Source organism: Hemicordylus capensis, chromosome 1, assembly GCF_027244095.1.
Source record: "Hemicordylus capensis ecotype Gifberg chromosome 1, rHemCap1.1.pri, whole genome shotgun sequence".
NCBI lineage: Eukaryota > Metazoa > Chordata > Lepidosauria > Squamata > Cordylidae > Hemicordylus > Hemicordylus capensis.
Window position 1 is genome coordinate 398,964,811 of NC_069657.1, and position 24,086 is coordinate 398,988,896.

Below are 24,086 nucleotides of genomic sequence, written 5' to 3' on the forward strand. Positions count from 1 at the left end.
TGATACCTACCATCTGCACAAGGAACAACATCACCTTGACGCTTGCCAGGGTCACCATCAAAGTAGCAAGTCATGCTCCAGCATGGCACTGCATAACATCAGACCAGTGGGTGTTGTGCATAATTATAATGGGTGGGTTTTGCGCATGATCACAATGGGCATGCAGTAGTGTTCGTGACTCTGCCAGAGTTTACAGGTATAAAATATACTTTCGAGACAACAACCCTGAAAGAAGAGCTCAAAGAGAAACAGGTGATTGCACCAGTGCAATGGGCTCACAGTCAAGCGGGTTTTTACTCTCAGTACTTTCAGATCCCGAAGTGGGATGGGGGCATGAGCCCAATAATGGACTTACACTGGTTGAACCTCTATGTTGAGGATACAGACATTTCTCATGATAACGCTGCAAGCAATCGTTCCACTTCTGCACGAAGAAAGGTGGATTGCAACGCTGGATTTGAAGGACGCATACTTCCACATCGGCATACAGGAGAACCACAGGAAGTACCTGCGCTTCACGGTGGGCACAGAAATTTACCAGTACAATGTGCTACCCTTCGGCCTAGCAATGGCCCCAAGGGTGTTTGCGAAGTGTATGGCAGCAATCATAGCCTACTTTTGAATGCAGGGCCTCTCCATCTTTCCATTCGACTGGCTCCTCACTGCAAGAACAAGGGCACAGTTAACCTCCCACGTGAAAGTGGTGACATCACTGTTACACAATTTATGGGTACAGATCAATTGGGGAAAGCCGCATCTACAACCTGCCAAGTGACTCCAGTACATTGGTGCGGTACTTGACATGGAAGAACAGAGGGCGTATTTACCAGAAGACAGGTACGAACGCATTCAAAAAATAGTGAAAGCCTTCCAAACAACACCACTACAGAAAGCAAAGGCGATCCAGGTACTTATGGGCCTGATGGCTTCATGCACATCTACAGTACGCTATGCAAAACTGAGACTGAGGAAGCTGCAAACGTGGTACTTGTCAGAATTTCGTCCCAATGTCAATCCACAGAACAAGCTCCTGCTCATACCAAAAAAGGTGTTTGCCTCTCTACACTGGTGGACCAACAGCACAAAACTCCAGAGGGGAATTCCATTCAAATCTCTAGTGCCCACGCTGTTGGTGATGACAGATGCCTCCATGCTGGACTGGGGAGCTCATCTGTTTAGTTTAGTTTAGTTTAGTTTAGGTTTTTTTTAGTTTAGTTTAGGGGAGCTCATCTGTCAGAACTAAGGGTGTCTGCAATCACATTGGCTAGTGGAGGCAATAATGATGGCTTATGAACTGCAAAAAGTGACCCCACCAAGATCGGTGAAGGACCATTCAACAAGGGTGTATGCAGCGTCAGCAGTGCATTTGTCTGGTGTGAGGTTCAAGGACATCTGCATGGCTGCTTCCTGGGCATCAGACCAAACATTTGTCAAGCATTATGCTTTAGACCTTTGCTCTGCAGCGGCAGCTGAGTTCAGAAGGGCAGTACTGAAAAGGGTGTTGCAATAGCTTGCAGCTCCCACCTCCTCAAGGGAAGCTTGTAATTGACCCATTGTTTATGACTGTTGTGAAATCACTATCCAGATAAACAGGTTGCTTACCTGTAACTGATGATCTGGTAGTGATCTCACGACATTCATAAAACCCGCCCAGCCATCCCCACTGCAGAGTGCAAACAATACGATCTGTGAATTCAGAGATGCTTACAGGAAAATAACATCAGTCGGCCAACAAGAAACTGAAAGAGGGACACCTAACTGCCAGTATAAGATACTGCAGTGCACGCAGGACGCGGTTGGGGGTGTCTTGAGGAGCTAACGAATTTTACCCGAAGTTGGTCTGCGCAGGCACAGAACCCATTGTTTATGAATGTCATGAGATCACTATCAGATCATCTGTTACAGGTAAGCAACCTGTTTTTATTCCAAAGACGCTGTACATGAGTACAAGTCTTGAAAGCGGGGCCAGGGATCCCAGTCTGTCACTCACTCCTGATCACAAAGCTCCTACCATAAGAGATATGGTATTTACCTTTTCAGATGAATGCCAAGTCTCATATGAGTGGTTCAGTGTCGGGGGTGAGTGACATGCCAGGGTGGGACTTCTGGTTCCATCTTCTATGCTTGTATGCACAACGTATAGCATCTTTCGAATAACATCCAAATAAGTCTCCAAGTTATGGCCTGTTCAACTCCAACTAATTAAGAGAGCGTCTTCACTATGTGCCCCACCGCCCATTGAGGTCACTGGAGGTCCGTCTCCAGTTGCCGCCAACTCGTTTGGTGTCTACACAGAGACGGGCCTTCTCTGCTGCTGCCCCGAGATTGTGGAATGCGCTCCCTGCTGAGATACGACCCTCCCCATCTCTGGCAATTTTCAAAAAATACCTGAAAACACATCTCTTCAACCAGGCTTTCTCAGCTTTTTAAAACTTGTTTTAAAATTCTTCTGATTATTTAATTGTTTTACAGTGTTTTTAATTGTTAATTATTGTTTTTATGCTTTATTATTTTTGTTTTAATTATTAACTGATTTTAATGGTGTTTTAATGTAAACCACCCTGAGCCTTTTGGAAGGGCGGTATAAAAGTTTTAATTATTATTATTATTAATTAATTAATTAATAATTGCATGATTGTAGTTCCATCTGCTATTTGCTATCGGCACAAATTATTGTTGAATAGGATAATCTGATTACCACTTATATTTTATGTTATTTCTTGTGACTTGAGGCCAAGGTTAATGTTTGCAAATATATCCAGCAATCAGTGCACATAAACATCTGAATAAGGACACAGGAAAAATTACATTTGTTTGTAGGCTTTTTCCAATTTTAAAATGATCTACTTTTCTTAACAGTATTTGCAAATTTAGGTTCATGGTTTTCATGTAACCTTGACTTTATCTTCTTATTCTTCAGATTGTCCTCTATAGGCAGACCTCAATATCCATGGATTCATTATCTGCGGCATATGCAGCAAAAAAGAAAGAGAAACACACCAACCTCATGTATCTGTGGGTTGGGGGTGGTCAGAAATGAACGTGGAGGTCATTTCTGGCCACCATTTTGTGTTTCTGAGCCTCAAAATGGCTCAGGGGTTGGTTTTTGTTTGTTTGTTTGTTTTTTGTAAAAATAATAATCATGGGGAAAATGGCAATTTGGGGGCTATTTGGGGGTCATAGCGCAACTCAGGGGTCCAGCGAGGCATGGTAGGGAGTTCCCCCCTGCATTTCTTCCCCTCATTTTGGTTGATTTTTGATCTTTTCGGTTATTTCTCTGACAACCATGAACCAAACGCCTGTGAGCCCATACCCGCAATGACTCAATATTCATGGTTTCCATATCTGCAGTTACAGCCAGGAATGGAACTCCCGTGAATACTGAGGTCCTCCTGTACCCATATGAGAAAAGGACCTTTAATTTTATGGTGTTTTTTAAAAAAATGAAAAGAAATGAAAAAACAAAATGGCTTAATCTGGATGCACCAGCACAAATTTGACATTAGTGGAAAATTAGTAGAAATTTACTATGAAATACAATTATGAGGCAGACAAAACCATTTAAAATGGTATAGTTTAACAGCAACCCACATTCTGTTAATAAAGGATCTGATCAACTTTAAGTCTTCTTGAGTTTTGGCCCTATTATAGGAGGCATTAGAATAATGGGAACATTTTTTCCTTTGGATATACTATATATATATTCTGGTTTGTACTTTGCTATAGCAAGGTGCTTAATGTTGATGAAAGACTGGAGTTGCAGAGGCTGAGTATTTTTTTAAAAATATAGGAAGCAATATAACTAGAGCTAAATTTAAAGATACCTAATTTATTACTATTTTATTCATATTTATATACCACTTTTCAAGCAAAAGTTCACAAAGTGGTTGACATAACAAAAGGAACGAGGCATGCTCAGAAGCTTGGTTATGCCCAAGGGGACCTCTGAATTTTTGTTTGGAAGACAGATCCCCGTACACCCTATCAACAATGGCTTTGGAAACATTCCTTAAGACAATAGCCCTGTTTCTGCTGTATCCTGCCCCAACGTATTCCTGGTCTCATTGCTAAAGGATGCATAGTCCTTGTATCAGAAACGCTCTTGAAGATGTTCAAGAACACAAACCCAAAACCCTTTCAGTGTGTGAAACTAATTGTACAGTTATTTGGAACTCAGCCTATATGTAGTAATTTTTCTGACTAGACTGTTCTGTTTTAAAGTTGCAGATGTTTTAATGTGTGGTGTGCACACCATATATGAGTGGTGTGCATATATATTATATGCAGTATAATAAAGGGAGACCATAATTTTTAACAGGACCGATGAAACTAGCACTCTCAATTGAAGCCAAAGCATGGAAAATGTTGCTCTGTCGGTATTTAAATGAAGAATACAAGAAGAAAATGCAAGACATGATAACATTTATTACGGAATATTTGAAAAAACTATCTCGACCTATTCGAGATTTAGATGATGTCAGATTTGCTATGGAAGCTCTCGAGCACATACGTGACAAGGAAATAGAAATGGATATGATTATGGGTCCCATAGAAGTAAGTTATGTCAAAAATTGGATCCCAGTGGTGGATATTAAACTTTAAAACAAAAACCAATATGCATCCTGAAGCTTCCTTCTTTGTTTTTTCTTTTACTAAGGAAGCATATACAATTTTAAATAGATTTGAAGTTGAAGTGACAAAGGAGGAATCAGAAGGAGTTGATACACTACGGTACTCTTTTAATAAGTTACAGAGCAAAGCAGTAAGTATATAAAAGCAGATTATTGTAGAAAAAAGTGCTTAATAGAAACAAATAGTATCAGAATAAGGAACAGTTGTGTAAATTGACCTGTATTTCAAGTGCAGTAATCCTAGTGTATGAATCCTTAAGAAGTTTCTGACTGGATAATGTTGCAAATCCTTGTTCCTGTGGCAGTTTATTAATCCGGTTTCATGTTCTTCCTTGTAATGTCCAGCCAGGTTACCATGCTGGTTTTTTTGGCTGAAGAATGTATAGCTCTTCCATTTATGTTCTTCCAGGTCCTTCCATTTAAGCTTCTCTTGTCCTTTCTTTGTTGCTTGTACTCCTGAACCCTTCCCAATCTTCTATCTGCTAGATGCAGACCTGGTCCTTTCCAGTCTTAGTTCTGTATAATTCTCCTCATCTATTCTAAATGGGTATGAAAAGGCAGCTTTTGAAAATCAACCTATTTCCATAATAGCTGCCAAATAGGTCTCTGGAGTGGGGTGTTATTACATCAACATTTGAATAGATAAAATTGACAGTATGTGAAATTACTATCTTTTATTCTGATTACAAGTGTGTACTCATTTATATTTCAGGCTTCTGTTCAAGATGAGCTGATTCAAGTCCAGCCCAAGTTTAAGAGCCAGTTGCTGGAGGCTGTTGAGGTTTTCCGTGAGGATGTGTCAAACTATGAAATAGCATATGATACGGTAATTTCTCTGAGCAGTTCACAGAGAACACTATATATTGTTAACTGCCTCATCTAACTTTGTCTCATGGTGAACAAAATACAAAGGTTCAGAAAAATGGGTCAGGCTGAAAATTTAATGTAATCACGTATGGTTTTATGAGGAATTAACAGTTTCAGTAAAAAAGTTTGTGCTGTTTTCCACATTAAGAAGGAACATGATGAAAGGAAAAAAATGTACCTCTGCATACACAGGCTGACATTCTGACTAACAAAGTGCTTGCGTAATAAGCAAAGTTGCGCTAGCGCAAGAAGATTGTATACTTGCGCTGAAAAAAGACATTTGTGCAGTTGTGCAAAAGTTCTATTTAAAACAAATTAAACATGCTGTGAAAGTGCAAGCATGATTGCAGTGGTGCAACACTAGTCTGGAATGCAAGTTTCAGACTTAGCATAGAGAGACAATTACATTAAGGGCAAAGACCAGCAACATAACAAACAGTACACAGTAGAGGTAATGCAAGTAGCTAGCTCAACAGCTTTGCTAATTAGCATGATATACTTCCACAAGTACTTCATTCATCAGAATGTCACCCACAGAGTATAATGCTATAACATGGAATTTTCTGCCCTAGCACTTTATGCACTTTGAGTGCACTGAAGGATCAGAGGATTCAGGTTTATTTAATTATTATCTATTATTGACCACCATTTGCCTATTTCAGGAAGGACCTATGGTTCCAAATACACCACCTCAGGAAGCTAGCAATAGATTACAGATCTTCCAGGTAAGCAGTTTTTAAGAGGTTAAATTGGCATGGTGTCTGGGCATGTCTTAAACTATTATGCTTGATATTGTTTCAGGAACCATTTTGATCTTTGAGGTGATCCATGTTCCATCACAAAAAGGGCTCTGTGCCTGGGCAGTAATCTCCATGGAATAATTCAGTAACTCTATGAGGTGCTCTTCAGCTCAGCTGAACCGTGCACATGGTGTGACAGTTATTTTCAGCAGGATAGCGTCTTTTCCTCAGTTCCTCCTTGACCGCTGTGATGTTCGCATCATGGAGGATTCATTCCATTAGTTACTCAGTTCCTGTGAAAAAAGGTGTATTAGATTATTCTGGGTTTGATCTACAGACAGTTTCTCAGTTTTTCCTTGGGAGTTCATTTTGTATTTGTTCTTCTATCAGTAGTTTTACTACCTTTGGACAATGGACTATTTCAGGTTTCTCATTTGCATTGCGTTTTGCCTACTGGTCAAATGGACTTAAAAAAAACTTTTTTAAAGTGTGCCACTTGTAGAGGGATGCTACCATCCTCCGACAGGTACGAGTGCTTGATTTGCTTGGGCGAACATCATAACGTGTGGTCCTGCAAAATCTGTTTGTCTTTTTCAAAGCAAACATGAAAAAGCGGGGAACTATGCTTAAGGGCTGCTTTGTATGAAACCGCACTCAGTCCACGACACTGATGCCAAGATCACTGTTAGCGTTTACTTAGGTGACACCAATGTCAGACAATCATCAACCCTCAGGATCAGAGGGCTCCCCGAGATCAGTAACTCAGGTGCCTCCAACTGAAAGAGATCATGGCGATTTGACATTTAAGAAGCCTAAGAGCAGCTTTTAAAATGACGCCTGGGGGATTGCCAACAGGAACTCGGTGGTATCTGGTTCGGCCAGCAAAATCTCACCCTAAGGTGTGAGGGTGCACACATTTTGGATAAACCAGAAGGGGATGGAGTAGAGCAAGGAGTTGAACAGAAGCTAACACATGACAGCTTGCCAAAAAGGTCAAATCATGGTAAGGAAGATAGCACATGCCAACACCAGGTGTGGGACTCAATGTATAGGTGTCCATATACCAGGCCTGCTCAGCTTTGGCCCTCCTGCAGATGTTGGCATACAACTCCCATAATCCCTGGCTATTGGCCACTGTGGCTGGGGATTGTGGGAGTTGTAGTCAAAAAACAGTTGGGGGGCCTAAGTTGAGCAGGCTTTCTATATACCAATGCCAGAAGCCTCGCAACGAAGATGGGTGAGCTGGAGTGCTTGGTTACTAATGAAAACACAGCTATATTGGGTGTAATGGAAACCTGGTGGATTGGTGAGAACCAGTGGGATACGATTATTCCTGGATACAAATGCTACAGATGGGACAGAGAACGGAGGATTCAGGGAGGTGTAGCACTATATATTAAAGAAGGGATAGATTCCAACAGACTAGAAAACCCAGGTGGACCAGAGTCCTCCACAGAATCATTATGGGTGACAATACAAGGACTGAAAGTAAATGTGTTACTAGGGACGTGCTATCACCCTCTGGACCAAAATGCTGAGAGTGACCATGTGTTGGAGAAACAAATAAGAGAGGCATCAATGAGAGACAAGCAGTAATAATGGTTGATTTCAACTACTCACACATAGATTGTGTAAATACACATTTAGGTAATGACAGAGAGTCCAAATTTCTAGATGTGCTAAATGTGCCTTAGAACAGTTAGTCATCAAACCAACCAGAGGGATGGCGACTTTGGATTAAATCCTGAGTGGTGCCAAGGACCTGTTACGAGATGTCAGAGTTGCAGAACCATTGGGTAGCAGTGACCATAGTGTGATCCAATTCAGCATATATGTAAGTGGAGAATTGTCAAGCAAGTCCTACACAGATGCATTGAACTTCAGAAGAGGAAACTTCTAAAAAATGAGGGGACTGGTAAGAAGGAAGTTGAAATGGAAAGTCAGGAGGGTCAAATCACTCCAGAAAGCATGGAACTTATTTAAAACCACAGTACTAGAAGGTGGTGCAGCGGGGAAGTTCTTGACTAACAAGCAGAAGGTTGCCAAACCCACTGGTACTATATCGGGAAGCAGCAATATAGGAAGCTGCTGAAAGGCATCATCTCATACTGCGCAGGAGGAGCAATGGAAAACTCCTCCAGTATTCTACCAAAGAAAATCACGGGGCTCTGTGGGTGCCAGGAGTCGAAATCGACTTGACAACACACTTTACTTTACTAGAAGCACAGTTGGAATGTTTTCAAGGTGGAGGAAAGGTACCACCAAGCAGAGGTACACCTAGGTAATTTTGGAGCTTGGAGCTAAAGCCATTTGGAGGCCTCTCTCCCCAACAAATTAAGCATCATCATGCTCGGCCAGGCGACCACACCACCTGGAACAGACTAAAGAGCATTTGGGGGCCCCCAGGGGCTGTGGAGGCCTTGGACTTCAGCCCCAAAGTCCAGGGGTAAAAGCTCCTCTGCCACCAAGTCCAGGAGGATACCAGTGTGGCTAACAAGTAGAGTCAGGGAAGCTATAAGGGGGAAGAAGACTTCCTTCAGAAAATGGAAGTTTTGCCCAAATGAAGAGAACAGAAAGGAACATAAACCCTGGCATAAGAAATGCAAGGACACAATAAGGGATGCAAAGAGAGAGTTTGAGGAGGATATAGCTAGAAGTGTCAAAATGAATTACAAAAAACTTCTTTAAATAGATCAGAAGTAGAAAACCTGCCAGGGAGGCAGTAGGACCCTTAGATAATGAGGGTGTGAAAGGGATTATTAAGGAGGATAAGGAGATTGCAGAGAAGCTGAATGAGTTCTTTGCAACTGTCTTCATGGCAGAGGATACTGACCATATACCCTCTCCAAAACTGAGCTTTTCAGGTTTAGCAGCTGAGGAACTGGGCCAATTTGAGGTGACAAGGAAAAATGTTCTAAATTGTCTTGAAAAACTAAAAATTAACAAATCGCCAGGGCCAGATGGCATCCACCCAAGAGTTCTGAAGGAACTCAAATGTGAGATTGCCGATCTCCTAGCGAAAATATGCAACTTGTCCCTACAATCAGACTCTGTACCAGAGGACTGGAAAGTAGCCAATGTGACTCCAATTTTCAAAAATGGATCCAGGGTGGATCCGGGAAATTACAGGGCGGTCAGCTTAACTTTGGTGCCGGGTAAATGGATAGAAAGCATATTTAAAGACAAAATTGTTAAGTATATAGAAGAAAAGGCCTTGCTGAAGGAGAACCAGCATGGCTTCTGCAAGGGAAAGTCTTGCCTCACTAACCTTTTGGAGTTCTTTGAGAGTGTCAACAGGCATGTGGATAAAGGTGATCCAATTGACATAGTATGCTTGGACTTCCAAAAAGCTTTTGATAAAGTTCCCCATCAAAGGCTCTTGAGTAAACTTAGCAGTCATGGAATAAGGGGACAGGTTCATGTATAGAATGGTAATTGGTTGAAGGACAGGAAACAGAAAGTAGGAATAAATTGACAGTTTTCACAATGGAGGTAGGTAGGAAGTAGGGTCCCCCAGGGATCAGTACTGGGACCAGTACTCTTTAACGTGTTCATAAACAATCTAGAAGTTGGGGTGACCAGCGAAGTGGCCAAATTTGCAGATGACACTTAAATATTTAGGATAGTGGAATCCACAACGGATGTGAGGAACTTAAAAAAGATCTCTCCAAACTGGGGGAGTGTGCGACAAAATGACAAATGCTGTTCAATGTAAGAAAGTGTAAGGTGATGCACACTGGGGCAAAAAACACCAACTTCACATATATGCTAATGGGATCTGAGCTGTCGGTGACTGACCAAGAGAGAGATCTTGGGGTCATGGTGGACAGCTCATTGAAAGTGTTGTCTCAGTGTGCGGCAGCTCTGAAAAAAGCTAATTCCATGCAAGGAATCATTAGGAAGGGGATTGAAAATAAAATGCTAATATTATAATGCCCTTATACAAATATATGGTGCGGCCACATCCAGGGCTGTCTTTAGGGCATGGCAAGCAGGGCGACTGATCTGGGCCCCGCTCTTCTAACCCCCATTAGAATTAACTGGAAGGGGGCCCTGCACTGGCTGATTTACCCTGGGCCCCACACCCCACCAGGGTGTGGTGCCCAGAGCGCACACCCAGGGCTCCCTTTCTCACAACACTAGAACCAGGGGTCACCCCATGAAACTGAAGGTCGGGAAATTTAGGACCGACAAGAGGAAGTACTTTTCCACACAGTGCATAATTAATCATGGGATTCTCAGCCATGGGATGTGGTGATGGCCACCCGCTTGGATGGCTTTTAAAGGGGCTTAGACAGATTCATGGTGGGCAGGTCTATCAATGGCTACTGGTCTGGTGGCTGTGGGCCATCTCCAGCCTCAATGGTAAGATGCTGCTAAATACCAGTTGCAGGGGAGCAACAGCAGGAGAGAGGGCATGCACAAACCTCTTGCCTGTGGGTTCCCCAGAGGCATCTGGTGGGCCACTGTGTGAAACAGGATGGTGGACTAGATGGGCCTTGTTCCTGATCCAGCGGGGCTGTTCTTATGTTCTAAAGAGATCTGTGAATGTACATTCATACAGAGAAATTATAGCATTAAAATAAGGAAAACGAAATTATGATGTTACATCTGATGTGGCTGTCAAACTTGTGATTTGAAAATGAAAGAACTTGTGACAGTCACCTATAGGGTACATGTTATGTTCACTTTTTAAAAATTGGACATTCTTGTAGAAAAAACCTAATAATTATTAGGTAAAGCCTAATAATTTTTGTATTACATAACCTAAACTCTTTTTACAATGTCTACACTTTTATTTATTAGGCGAATTTTGATGAACTCTGGAGGAAATTTATTACTTATTCGTCTGGTGAGCAGCTATTTGGATTGCCTGTCACGGACTATGAAGTTTTACATAAAATCAGGTAACTATGGAAATTACTCTATCTTCCAGAATAAGTAAAGAATGGGAGAAAGGGTTTAATGAAGGAGAAAGCATTTTTTTTTTAAAGGACAATTAGACTAAATTCTGCATACTTACATAACTGTGTGTTGGGGCATTATATAGTATTCAGAACTAAACTCTTTCAGCACTTGCCAGAAGAATAATAATAATTAAGGTGAATCTTATGTATGGAATTAGGACTGCAGAGTCAAACGTAAGTGGCAGTGGCCACCTTCGGACATATCGTGACACCAGAGTTAACTGTGCCAGAGGTTCGGTTTTGTGGTTGTCTGAATACGCGAAACCATGGTTTTGTTACAAAGGAGACTCAAGGTTTTCGACCCCAAACTAATTTGAACCTTTGGTTTGTAGTGAGATTTGCTCCTGAAACCTCAGGTTTGAGTGTGACATCATGTCGTCTGAATTCTGCCGCCATTGTAATCTGGGTTTTGTGCTGTGGCTCTCCAGAAACCATAGAGAGGGTAGCTCAGACCAGCCCAGAAAAGTGTAAACTCTATGTCTGTCGTGCTTCTTGCTGGCCATCTCTCTGATCAGTTGCTCTGCCCTCCGCAGTGTCCACACTCCTCCTCCTGTTGCTAGACAACAGGGACACCGTGTTACCAACAGGAGGGGTATCCAGCAATAAAGGGCTGTGGAAGTATGTGCTCAAACACATGGGGCCCAGGTGACACCAGGAACTGTGCAACTTGGTTGTTTTCCAACAAAGAAAATAGAGGGGGCTCTGCTTCGGTTGCCAACAATGAGGGAGGCTCGGCTGTTGTGCATGCAGGACAGGGCCTTCTCTGTTGCTGCCCCCAGACTCTGGAATGCACTATTCACTCCTCGGGCTCCATCACAGTTTTTAGAAAGCGTTTGAAATCTTGGCTTTTTACCCAGGCTTTTATATGATTGTCTCTGCTGCTGCTGCTTTGTACTTTGTATGGTTATATTGTGCTTGTATTTTAAATCTTTTTAGTCAGATCTATGTTTTTATATTCCAGCTTAATATTTTAATTGTGTAATTTTTGTAGTCTTGTTTTAAATTTTCTGGGTGAACCACCTTGAGATTGTTTTAATGACATTTAACAATCAATCAATCTATCTATCAATAAAGGTTACACATGCCAAGGGAGTGACACCACATCACTTGGCAGAAATACCAATGTGCCGACCCCATGCAGAAACCCCATCTGTGGAAACCTTCCTGTTGCCCAGTCATATAAAGAAAGAGACAACATGTATCCCCACAAATCTTCTGTCTGTATCTGTCAATTAGCTTGTGTTACTTGAGCAGCCCGCAACACACACCTTGGCATGTTGCCTGGCACGCAGGATCATTGATTGCAGTTTCCATACAAGACATTTTGACAGTTTCCATCCAGGGAAGGGGAGGGGGCACACACACACAAGGAACCCTTTCATTAATAACATACCTGACCAAGTGCAGCTGCCCAGCAAGGCATCCTTTCTAAGGTGTTGCATGTTGAGTGTGGTTGGTCAGCAGGGCATTTAATTCCCTCGATGTCTAAACAGTATCTGTACTATTAAGGTTAATGTGGATGGTGCTGATCCTGTGAATTGTATCAAGTGATCTCCTAAACACTACACACACACACACACACACACACACACACACACACACACATGTTCAACCTTGGCCCTCCGGCTTTGAGGTGCCCAGCATGCATGTGTGCAGGCAAAGGAAAGTCTACCATCAATGGGAGAACCCAAAGTTTGGGTTGAAAAGTAGCCCCTAGAATTCTTTAGTGGCTCTGTTCTACTTTTTGTATCAGTTTGTAGGAGAAGGGGGGGTGAGACTGTATGGCTGTGGGGCTCTTTGTAAGAACAGTGGTGCAAGTGCTGTAAGGCACAGGTTTAAATGCCCTTTCTCTGCCGAGGGCGGCTGATCGATGCCAAAAAGGCACAATTGCATTAGGTTCGCATCCCTCAAGGATCATGGTCAATGGTTGCCTCTCTACCAAAGTCCTGATGCCTTGCCCCCGCAGCCTGGTAACATGAGCACTAAGGAGTTTGCTGGGATGCAGCCTCGGTGGACCAGGAAGAGGGAGGAGGCCCTCTGCCCATAATAGCAATAGCACTTAGCAATAGCACTTACATTTATATACCGCTCTATAGCTGGAAGCTCTCTAAGCGGTTTACAATGATTTTAGCATATTGCCCCCAACATTCTGGGTACTCATTTTACCGACCTCGGAAGGATGGAAGGCTGAGTCAACCTTGAGCCCCTGGTCAGGATCAAACTTGTAACCTTCTGGTTACAGGGCGGCAGTTTTACCACTGCGCCACCAGGGGCTCTGCACCCATAAGCCAGAGGCTGTGAGACCACTTCTCGACAATCGTCTGCGGGATGATTCCTGGGTTCAAAAATTAACCAGAGGTTTGTCTACCTGAGGCTTCACACTATGTCTGAAGGCAGCCAATGTGTCCATAACCAGAGAGAGAGGGTATCAAGAGATGAGGGTTTTTTTCCTAAGCTTAGTTTCCTACTGCACAAGCAGCAGGTGTAGCCCACCACTATATGAGCATACCCTTACTTCAGAAATTTCTAATAAAAAGAAAGGAAAGAAGATGGAAGGGAAAATTAGAATAAATAGAATAAGAAAGAGACAGCTAGAAAGGGAGAAGAAAAATAACAATTACAGGGAGGGAGGGAAAAATGAGAAAGATAGAGAGCAAGTAAGAAAAATGGAGGTGACTTAAAAGAACTGAGAATAAAGGAAAGTTTTGATATACATTTTGGATTAAGTTATGAAATTGGAAAGGGCACAGTATTTATATTTGTTCTGTGTTTCTGAACTAGCCCCATCCAATGTACCACAACTGCATTTCTGAGCAATTCCATGCTATTTAAGGTACCAGAAAAGAAAAGAAAGAAAGAAAGAAAGGGACCCTGTTATGTAAGATATAATAAGATAATGGAGTCAAGACAGCAGTGGTTTCTGTGGAAATTCTGATCTCTTTCTTTTCATATCCACTGTGTTATTTATAATGGCATATTAACCTAGCACAGAAGTTAAGTTTTCTTCTAATGTATTCAATTAGTTCAGAAGGAAATCATAAAAGCCATCTCCATATTGAAAATACAGAATCTAAACAATAAAGATATATTCAATTTTGCTGTTGTATATTTTAATATGTAACCTATTCATCAAAAAGCCATTTTTACAAAAGTGTTATTTATTTTACTGAATTTAGGGCAATTTAGATTAATTTATAACATTGCATAAATTATATGTTATTTTATTTATTTTTATTTTTACATTTTTTATCCCACTCTTCCTCCAAGGAGCCCAAAGCGGTGTACTACATACGTAGGTTTCTTCTCAGAACAACCCTGTGAAGTAGGTTAGGCTGAGAGAGAAGTGACTGGCCCATAGTCACCCAGCAAGTATCATGGCTGAATGGGGATTCGAACTCGGGTCTCCCCGGTCCTAGTCCAGCATTCTAACCACTACACCACGCTGGCTCATGTTGAATGCCTTTGTGTTTTTAGAACTTGTAAAGTTCAACAGAGAAAATACAATTTTTTGCCCTGTAGAACTGCATTCCAACATAAACCAATTATACCTTTTAATCGTTATGGTAAGTAAACAAACATATTGCTAATGTGTCTAATGAACAATGTAACTTTTTTCTTGTAGAAAGGAGCTAAGTTTGCTTCAAAAATTATATGGATTGTATGATACTGTGATGACCAACATCAGTGGGTATTATGAAATTCTTTGGGGAGATGTAGACATTGAAAAAATTAATGCTGAACTTCTGGAATTTCAAAACAGGTGAGCTTACTTTTTGCATAATCTGCAGCATCCAAACCCTTAATAGTTGACACTTCCAGATCAGGGATGGGAAGACTTCAGACTTGTGGGGTTTCCGTCATTTACTAGAATCATAAGGTCCACCAACCAGAGTGAGATGCAAAATGCTGGTGTGGTGGAGCTAGGCCCAAAACAGTGACCAGAATATGCAAGTATAAATCTAGATCTAAGTTACTTTGCTCAAAACTCTGGCCAGCAGAGCTACATAAAGGTCTGGTCAAAGACAGCTAATTAATATTCATGGTTACAGGTTAATAACACTGTGGCTGAGAGATAAGCAAATTGTACATCCCAGCCATGACAGATACATTTTTTAAAACTGCAGTTTTGACTACTATTATTAAATATTGGGAGTCAGAAACACTTGCTGATCTATTGCACATAACTCAGAAATCTACCACTAGACCACAGTCTCCTTCTGCATGTTCTTGTTATATATGATCCCATAGCACCCAACATTTTGACAGTATGTACAGTTTACTTCATAATATATGGTCTGGGTGGGCCTATTTCTAGCATAGCTAGAAGCAACAGGCACGTAGTGAGGTTGAAAATGGGCCTGGGGCCAGGTGCGGCTTGTGAACTCTCCTTCGGGAGGGGCGGGCGGTGGTGGGCGGCTTCTTTAAAGTAAATGGAGCTGGTGCTCCGTGCCGCCCAGCAGCCCCCATGGTGAGGAATCGCCTCCGCCACTCACCTGGCTGCTGGTGGGGGCTTCTTTAAGGGTTTACCTTGAAGAAGCTGCCCGCCGCCCCCCCACCCGGAGGTGCGTTCACGAGCCGTGCCTGCCTGGGGCAAGATTTCAGGTGCTGCTGCTGCCACCAACCACCTGATTGCCGGCATACCTGGGGATGCCTTCTCTACTGCGTGCCTGCTGCCACCATACAGTCTGAAGAGTTATTTCCACTTCCGGTAAAGCACCAGAAAAAAGGAAAGCCTAAACATGAGCCCCATGGTGGGTGGGCTTAATAATCCACCTGGGCAAGGTGTGGAAGAAGGGTGAGGATCATAGAAGCAAAAAAGGCTGGAGGGATGCATCACTGGAACTTCCAGTTGAAATTGAAAGTCCACCTCTGCTCCAGAGAGTTAGAAAAAGTCTAGAGTAAGCCACCACCTGAACTCACAGGTTCAATATACGTTTACTCCCTACTCCCACAGTGAGAGTGAGGTGCCCATACTGAGCACCCAGCACAAAGCAAGGGGTGGTTGGGTGTGGTGGGTAGCCACCAGGCATTGATGCCCATCTGCCACTGAACCTTCTGCACTCCCCATAGCTATGTGCCTGTTGAGTACTATTTCATTATGAACCTTAAGGTCAGCAGGATGAGCCCTGCTCAAGACCCTTGGGAAGCAACATAAGCAAGTAGGCATAGCGGAGCCTTCTCTATTGTGGCCCCAATATTGTAGAATTTGCTACTTATTGCAGCCTGAGCCAAAGCCTAAAATCTGGTACGGGATCCGTTGATATGCATTAGAATGGGTTCTGCGCCTGCGCGGAAGCCTCTCAGTGTCGGGTTTATACAGCTCCTTTTAGGCGCCTGCGCCCCGCCCCACGTGACTACGTAGCTATTTAAGGCGGGAGAGAGAGCAGGCTGCTCAGTTCTTTTGCTACCGCCGTGGAAATCACTTGGTTACTGCGGCTCCTTCGCGCTTGTTTCCTTGGCTACTTTTGTTTTTGGCTTCATTGGATTTGACTACATACTGTTTCTGGACTACTCTTACGGCTTCCTTGATTATTTCGTTTGACCCGGACTGTATTTGGCTTGTCTAATCCGTCTAACCTGGCGAAAGATCGGACTGTTTCTCTGGCTGCTGACCTCGGATAGTGAGTAACATGGATGCCCCGGTGGGAAAACGGAACTTTAAATGTTGCACTGAGTGCAAGGCTAAATTACCTTCCCAAGATCGTCACAGCTTATGTTTGTTGTGCCTGGGGGAAGCCCATAAAACTTCTGCTTGTAAAATTTGTCAGTCCTTTTCAAAGCAGACTAGGAGGAATCGTGAGCTCCGTTTGCATGCTGCCTTGTATGATGATGTTCTGGCGGGGCCGTCCTCAAAATCTCCTCAAGAGCATGGCTCGAAGGACCTGGGTCACGCCCAGTCTAAAACTTCGAAGCCCCCCGGGAAGTCCCCTAAGTCCTCCAAAAGGCCAGGCGAGAAGATGGCCACCACGGGTGTTCCCGCCAAAAAGGCATGGCATCAAACTCAGTCGGAGTTGATGCCCTCTCCAGGCACTGCCCAAGATGTGGTCTTCGTTTCGGCATCGAGAGCGGTGGTTCCAGAAGACTCGGCTGCGTCCTCGATACTGACACAACCTCCACTATCGACACCGAAGCCTCCTTCTAACTCGACATCGACGACCTCCGTGACGACAGTCTCAATACCAACCGAAGTTGTAGAGACTCGTTCGACGCCGGATACCTCGACACCAACACAGGCCATCGCGACGTCGATACTGACGGACACTTTGGATGAACCTTGGCATGCACCGGCCTCGGCATCGACGGTGCTGCCAGCTGCTTTTTCGATATTGGCCACCAGGGATCTGGTGCCTGCTCCAACTCCGATCTGCTCACCGTCCACCTTGAGAGATGAGGACTGTATGTCCACGCTGAATACACCAACGAATGTTACGGCTGTGACCCCACGCTTTCGAGCTCCGATGACTTTCACTATGGATGCAGAAGAAGCGGGGGATGACCCACCTCATCTAGATCCTCTGCTGAGACTGCTAGACTCCAATACCAATACGCCATCTACTTTCAGAGGTTTTCCGCGTTCTGAAGAGGATACTTCCACCTCTAACCCGCGTATGCTCACTGCTGGACAACTGGCAACTCCGACACCTTGGCACACTTGTGGTTTTAGCCATCGGGCATTGCCTTCTGCGGAGACTGCCTTACTGGGAACCGCATCCCCAGGTGCGGGATATGACTTTCAAGAGCACCGTGCTTGGCAGGGTGGGTTAGCCTCGAGACAGACTCCTGCTTTAGCAACGGGTACTGCTCCACCTCCCCGAGACAGGCTGTTCACTAGTGTGAGCACCCAAACAAAGACTCAATACATTTTGGCTCAAACTCAGACGATTTCAAGACATTACGCTAACGCCAGCTCACAGACTGACCCTTTACCGTCACTGTTAGAGCGGAGGGAGATGTCTCCTAGGCTTCCGACGCACCAATCCATTTCGGATCCGGATTCGGAAGAAAGTCACCATGGGTCATCAGATTTCGAATCAGAGACAGAAACTGTGGAATTGGACCCATCTCCAGATGTGGCAACTCCTTCCCATGTGTCACCGACAGAAGAATTAAAGGCTTACCAAATTAAAGGCTTACCATTCCCATGTGAAACGCATGGCCAATGCATTAGGTCTGGATCTTACGTCACAACTTAAGACTATAGACGATTTGGTCTATAATTTTATGCAGAGAACACAATCGGCACAGCCTGTGGCACTTCCTCTCTTACCGATCATTTCCAATGCTGCTCAGTGCGCTTGGGAGGTTCCCCATACTTCAACACCAACATCTAAAAGACTGGAAGGTCTGTATTGGGTTCAGGAACAGGATAATACCTACCTGTTTAAACACCCTGTCCCGAATTCTTTAGTTATCGATTGTGCCAGATCCGTTGATATCCATTAGACCCTCCCGAACCTCCCCTCTGCAGTGCACCGTGGGTTTTTAAGGTACTATAAGCCATGTCTTCGACTACCTCGGCGGTCTCCAAGGAACTGAGCAGCCTGCGCTCTCTCCCACCTTAAATAGCCACGTAGTCACATGGGGCGGGGCGCAGGCGCCTAAAAGGAGCTGTATAAACTCGACACCGAGAGGCTTCCGCGCAGGCACAGAACCCATTCTAATGGATATCAACGGATCTCTACCAATCATCAGTTACAGGTGAGCAACCTGTTTTTCATCTAGGATGTAATGTAAAGCTTTATTTTTAAATATGGATTTTAGGGAATATTATGAGTTCATTTTGTTTAAACTGAGACTCTTTCACTGTTTTAAAATAATAAACATTTCCCCATTTTTTTAATGATAGGTGCCGCAAACTACCTAAAGGACTTAAAGATTGGCAGGCATTTTTAGATCTTAAAAAAAGAATAGATGATTTCAGTGAATCATGCCCGCTGTTAGAAATGATGACCAATAAAGCAATGAAACTGAGACACTGGAATCGCATTTCTGAAACCACTTCACATCCATTTGATGTGGAATCTGATTCCTTTTGCCTACGGAATATCATGGAAGCACCACTTCTCAAACACAAGGATGACATTGAGGTAAATAAACATGTGACCCCTCGCCCCCAAAAGAGCAAGTTCTGTCTTTCTCAGTGAGCAACAGTGTTTAGGAACATAGGCAGCTGTCATATACTGAGTCAGACCATTGGTCTATCTAGCTCAGTATTGTCTTCACAGACTGGCAGCGGCTTCTCCAAGGTTGCAGGCAGGAATCTCTCTCAGCCCTATCTTTGAGAAGCCAGGGAGAGAACTTACTTACTTACTTACTTACTTACTTACTTATTTATTTATTATTAAAACTTTTATACCGCTCTTCCAAAAGGCTCAGGGCGGTTTACATTAAGACACCATTAAAATCAATTAATCATTAAGAAAAAAATTATAAAAAATAAAACAATGATTAACAATTAAACACATCATAAAACAACAATTAAATATTCAGAACTATTTAAAAACAAGTTTTAAAAAGCTGAAAAAGCCTGGTTGAAGAGATGTGTTTTCAGGTGTTTTCTGAAAATTGCGAGAGATGGGGAGGATCGTATCTCAGCAGGGAGCGCATTCCACAATCTTGGGGCAGCAGCCGAGAAGGCCCATCTCTGTGTAGCCACCAAATGAGTTGGAGGCAACTGGAGACGGACCTCCTCAAGTGACCTCAACGGCCGGTGGGGCTCATAGCAAAGAAGACGCTCTCTTAAATACCCAGGGCCTAAGCCGTTTAGGGCTTTATAAGTTATAACTAGCACTTTGTATTTTGCCCGGAAACCTATTGGCAGCCACTGTAACTCCATCAACAAAGGAGTAATGTGGTCTCTCCGAGATGACCCAGAGACCAACCTGGCTGCCGCATTCTGAACCAACTGAAGTTTCCGGACTACGTACAAAGGCAGCCCCACGTAGAGCGCATTACAGAAGTCCAGTCTGGAGGTTACCAACAAATGTACCACTGTTTTGAGGTCATTGATCTCAAGAAACGGGCGCAGCTGGCGTATCAGCTGGAGCTGATAGAAAGCACCCCTGGCCACCACATCAACCTGAGAAACCAAGGAGAGACGTTGATCCAGAAGTACTCCCAGACTGTGAACCTGTTCCTTTTGGGGAAGTGTGACCCCGTCTAGAACAGGCAGATCAACATCGTCTCTAGAGTTCCAACCCTGCACAATAAGTACCTCCGTCTTATCTGGATTCAGCTTCAGTTTATTCTCCCTCTTCCAGCCCATTACTGCTTCCAGGCAGGCATTTAGGGATGATATGCCAGCTTCTGAAGAAGCTGACATGGAGAAGTAGATCTGGGTGTCATCAGCATACTGGTAATACCCAGCTCCAAATCCCCTGATGATCTCTCCCAGCAGTTTCATGTAGATGTTAAAAAGCATTGGAGAGAGTATGGAGCCTTGAGGGACACCATACTTAAGCTCAGATTCTGAAGAGCAACAATCTCCAGTCAACACCATCTGGAATCTGTCCGAGAGGTAGGAGCGGAACCACTGTAAAACAGTGCCTCCCACCCCCAACCCCCTCAGACATTCCAGAAGGATACTATGGTCGATAGTATCGAAAGCCGCCGAGAGATCCAAGAGGACCAACAGAGTCACACTTCCTCTGTCAATTGCCAATTGGAGATCATCCATCAGGCCAACCAAGGCAGTCTCCACCCCATAGCCCGCCCAAAAACCAGTTTGAAATGGGTCTAGATAATCAGTTTCCTCCAAGACCGCCTGGAGCTGAGAGGCCACCACCCTCTCAATTACCTTGCCCAGCCATGGGAGGTTGGAAACTGGCCTTTAAATTGCTCAACTCTGAGGGATCTAACGCAGGCTTCTTTAGAAGAGGTCTAATACTTGCCTCCTTAAGACAAGGAGGCATCCTGCCCTCCCTCAGAGAAGCATTTATGATTTCTACCAGGCCACTTACAACAGCCTCCCTGCTAGATAGAACAAGCCATGTTGGACAAGGATCAGGAGGACAAGTGGTAGGCCTGACCGCTCCAAGCAGCTTGTCCACATCTTCAGGAGTCACAAACTGAAATTGATCCAGTCGAATCGTATAAGAGGAGTTGCTGGACACCTCCAGTTCAGACATCAAATTAATTGTGGAGTCTCCATCTAGGTCGGCCCAAATTCGAGAGATTTTTTTCTGCGAAAAATTCATTAAACACACCACAGTGGGTAACTGATGCCTCCAAATTCTGGTTCAAGGGAGAGGGAGCAGATACTAGTCCCCTGACAACCCTGAATAACTCCGCCGGACGTGAACTCGCAGAGGCAATACGGGCAGAAAAGAACCGCTTCTTTGCCGCACGTATCGCCTGAGCATAGATCTTTAAATGTGCTCCATGTCGTGATCTGTCGGACTCTAGTCAAGTTTTTCTCCCCTTGCGCTCCAGTCGCCTACCTTGCTGCTTCAGCCCCCGTAGATCTTCCATATACCAAGGGGCCAATTTTGAAGCAGGTCGGAGGGGACGCTTAGGAGCAATTGTGTCTACGGCCCTGGTGAGCAAGTTGTTCCAGTTCTCAACCAGGGCATCAACAGGATCACCAGCAGAGCCAACATTAAATCCCTCCAAGGCGTCTTGGAATCCTACCGGCTCCAGTAACCTCTTTGGGCAGACCATTCTAATAGGCCCCTCGCTCCTGCGGAGGTGGGAAGTGGTTGTAAGTCCAACCTTAACCAGATGGTGGTTCGTCCATGACAATGGGGAAATCGTAGGAGTCCCCACCCACGGAACACCACCCTGATCAGAATAAAAGACCAAATCAAGCGTGTGACCTGCAAAATGCGTTGATCCAGAGACTGCTTGGGATAGGCCCATAGTCGTCATGGCCGCTATGAACTCCTGAGCTGCCCCGGACAAACTGGTCCCAAAATGAACATTGAAGTCCCCCAGCACCAAAAGTCTGGGAGACTCCAACGCAAGTTCCGTGACCAAGTCCATGAGCTCAGTAAGGGATTCCGTTGGGCAGCGGGGTGATCGGTACACCTACAGAAGTCCCAATCTATTCCTGGTCCCCAAACTCAAGTATACACATTCAATATGGTCCGATACCCTAACAGGGACCCCGGTAAGGGAGATGGTATCCTTATAGACCACAGCCACTCCACCTCCCCACCCACGTCCCCTCACGTGCTCCTCTACAGAATATCCTGGTGGGAGAAGCTGGGACCAAACTGGACCACTAGCCTCCCCCAACCAAATCTCAGTAATACACATCAGGTCAGCCCCTTCATCCATGATCAAATCATGGATGAGTTCTGATTTATTTTTGACCGACCTGGCATTGCAGAGGAGCAAGGTAAGGTTATGTGGGATGTTGGCAGTGCTCCCCGAGGTCAAAGAGCTGGCAGGACAGCCGGAAAGGGGGACAGCTATTAGATTTCTGACCACCCTTCCCCTGGAGCAGCCTGCTGACCTGCCAGCGTTTCTTCTTCTATTCCCCACCACCACAGGAATAGCTGCCCCACCTTCAACGAAGGCACTCCCTGGCTCCCCATCTCCAGACAAACCCACACACATTACAACTTCAACCCAACCTCAGCACAACTTAAAACTGATTGAACAGAAGCCACACTATTGAATGCCTCCCTCTATACAAATGGTTGGACAAAGTGTCCAGCCCTTGCCCTCGTTTCTCCCCCGAAGTGGCTCCCCCAAAGGGGCAACCCCCTTTGGTGTCGACCCTTCGTTGGCGGGCCCGCCACCACTGGCAGCCTTCCTAAGCTCAGCAGATGGAACCAGGATAAACTGCCCAGTCACCCTTACAGCCCCAGTCCCGCAAAGCCTCTCTGCAAGCAGTCCTGGGGGGAGGCAGATGGCAACCAGGGAGGGCAGAAGAGAAGAGGCAAGCACCCCAGTCTCACACCTTGGGGGAGATGGAATCCTCTTCTCCTCTTCTCCAGCAAGTTTCTCTTGAAACTTGAAACCATCTGCTCTTCCCAGAGCAGCTTCATCCCCTGAGGGGAATATCTGTTGTTTAGATATCTGTTGTTTAAGCTGCTGCAAGTCTGTGTAGACAATACTGAGCAGATGGACCTATGGTCTGACTCAGTATATGGCAGCTTCCTATGTTCCTAACAAGTTTTTTCTTTGCTTCTGTATGTGCTATATGTTTACGAGGTTTATCAACAGCATTTGAGGTAAAAGGACCCTTTAAAATAAATATTACAGACTTCAGTACCGTTTTTTGTAAACAAAACAAAACAAAAACCAACTCATTTTTATTTTCTTAGAAAAGCCCAATAACTCAAATGCTGTTGAGAAGCTGGCTACAAACCAAATAATGCCTGACAAAAATAAATGAAAATTGTACCCAGAATGTTGGGGGCAATATGCTAAATCATTGTAAACCGCTTAGAGAGCTCCGGCTATAGAGTGGTATATAAATGTAAGTGCTATTGCTATTGCTATTGCTAAAAACATATACACATGCATGTTATTATTTAAATGTAAATATATGCATGTGTGCGCGCGCACACACACACACAGAGTATACAGATTTTAAAATTTAACTGTTTTATTTTCATATTTGTGGCTAAAAACCTACATGACACATTTCCCTTTAAAAAGTAACATTTAGTTATTTCTATTCTAATATGATATATTTTGCATGCTTTTATCAACTGAGCCAGAGACATGTATTTTGGAAAGAGATAATTCAGTGGTCAACATCCTCACTAACTGTGAGCCCACTTGCTTGGAAGAAGTGTCCTCACTATGAAGAGCTTCCTTAGCTCTGCAGTACTTATTGCACAAGGGAGAGAAGATATTTGCTAATCTCTTCTTTGTGCATGTTGCCAGATTTAGCTTTTTAAAAGCCAAATTCTGGGTTACGGCACATT

General features: G+C 44.1%; 1 protein-coding gene across 2 annotated transcripts in view; it reads left to right on the top strand.

The window, feature by feature from the left end:
- DNAH8 (dynein axonemal heavy chain 8) overlaps positions 1-24,086 on the top strand; it is a 390,116-nt gene that overhangs the window by 129,738 nt on the left and 236,292 nt on the right. For both annotated transcript variants that reach the window (XM_053305243.1, XM_053305251.1), the window contains 7 exons: positions 4,319-4,554; positions 4,658-4,762; positions 5,344-5,457; positions 6,161-6,223; positions 11,045-11,145; positions 14,828-14,965; positions 19,052-19,292. In XM_053305243.1, the coding sequence (XP_053161218.1) occupies positions 4,319-4,554; positions 4,658-4,762; positions 5,344-5,457; positions 6,161-6,223; positions 11,045-11,145; positions 14,828-14,965; positions 19,052-19,292 (998 nt within the window). The remainder of the gene's footprint in view (positions 1-4,318; positions 4,555-4,657; positions 4,763-5,343; positions 5,458-6,160; positions 6,224-11,044; positions 11,146-14,827; positions 14,966-19,051; positions 19,293-24,086) is intronic.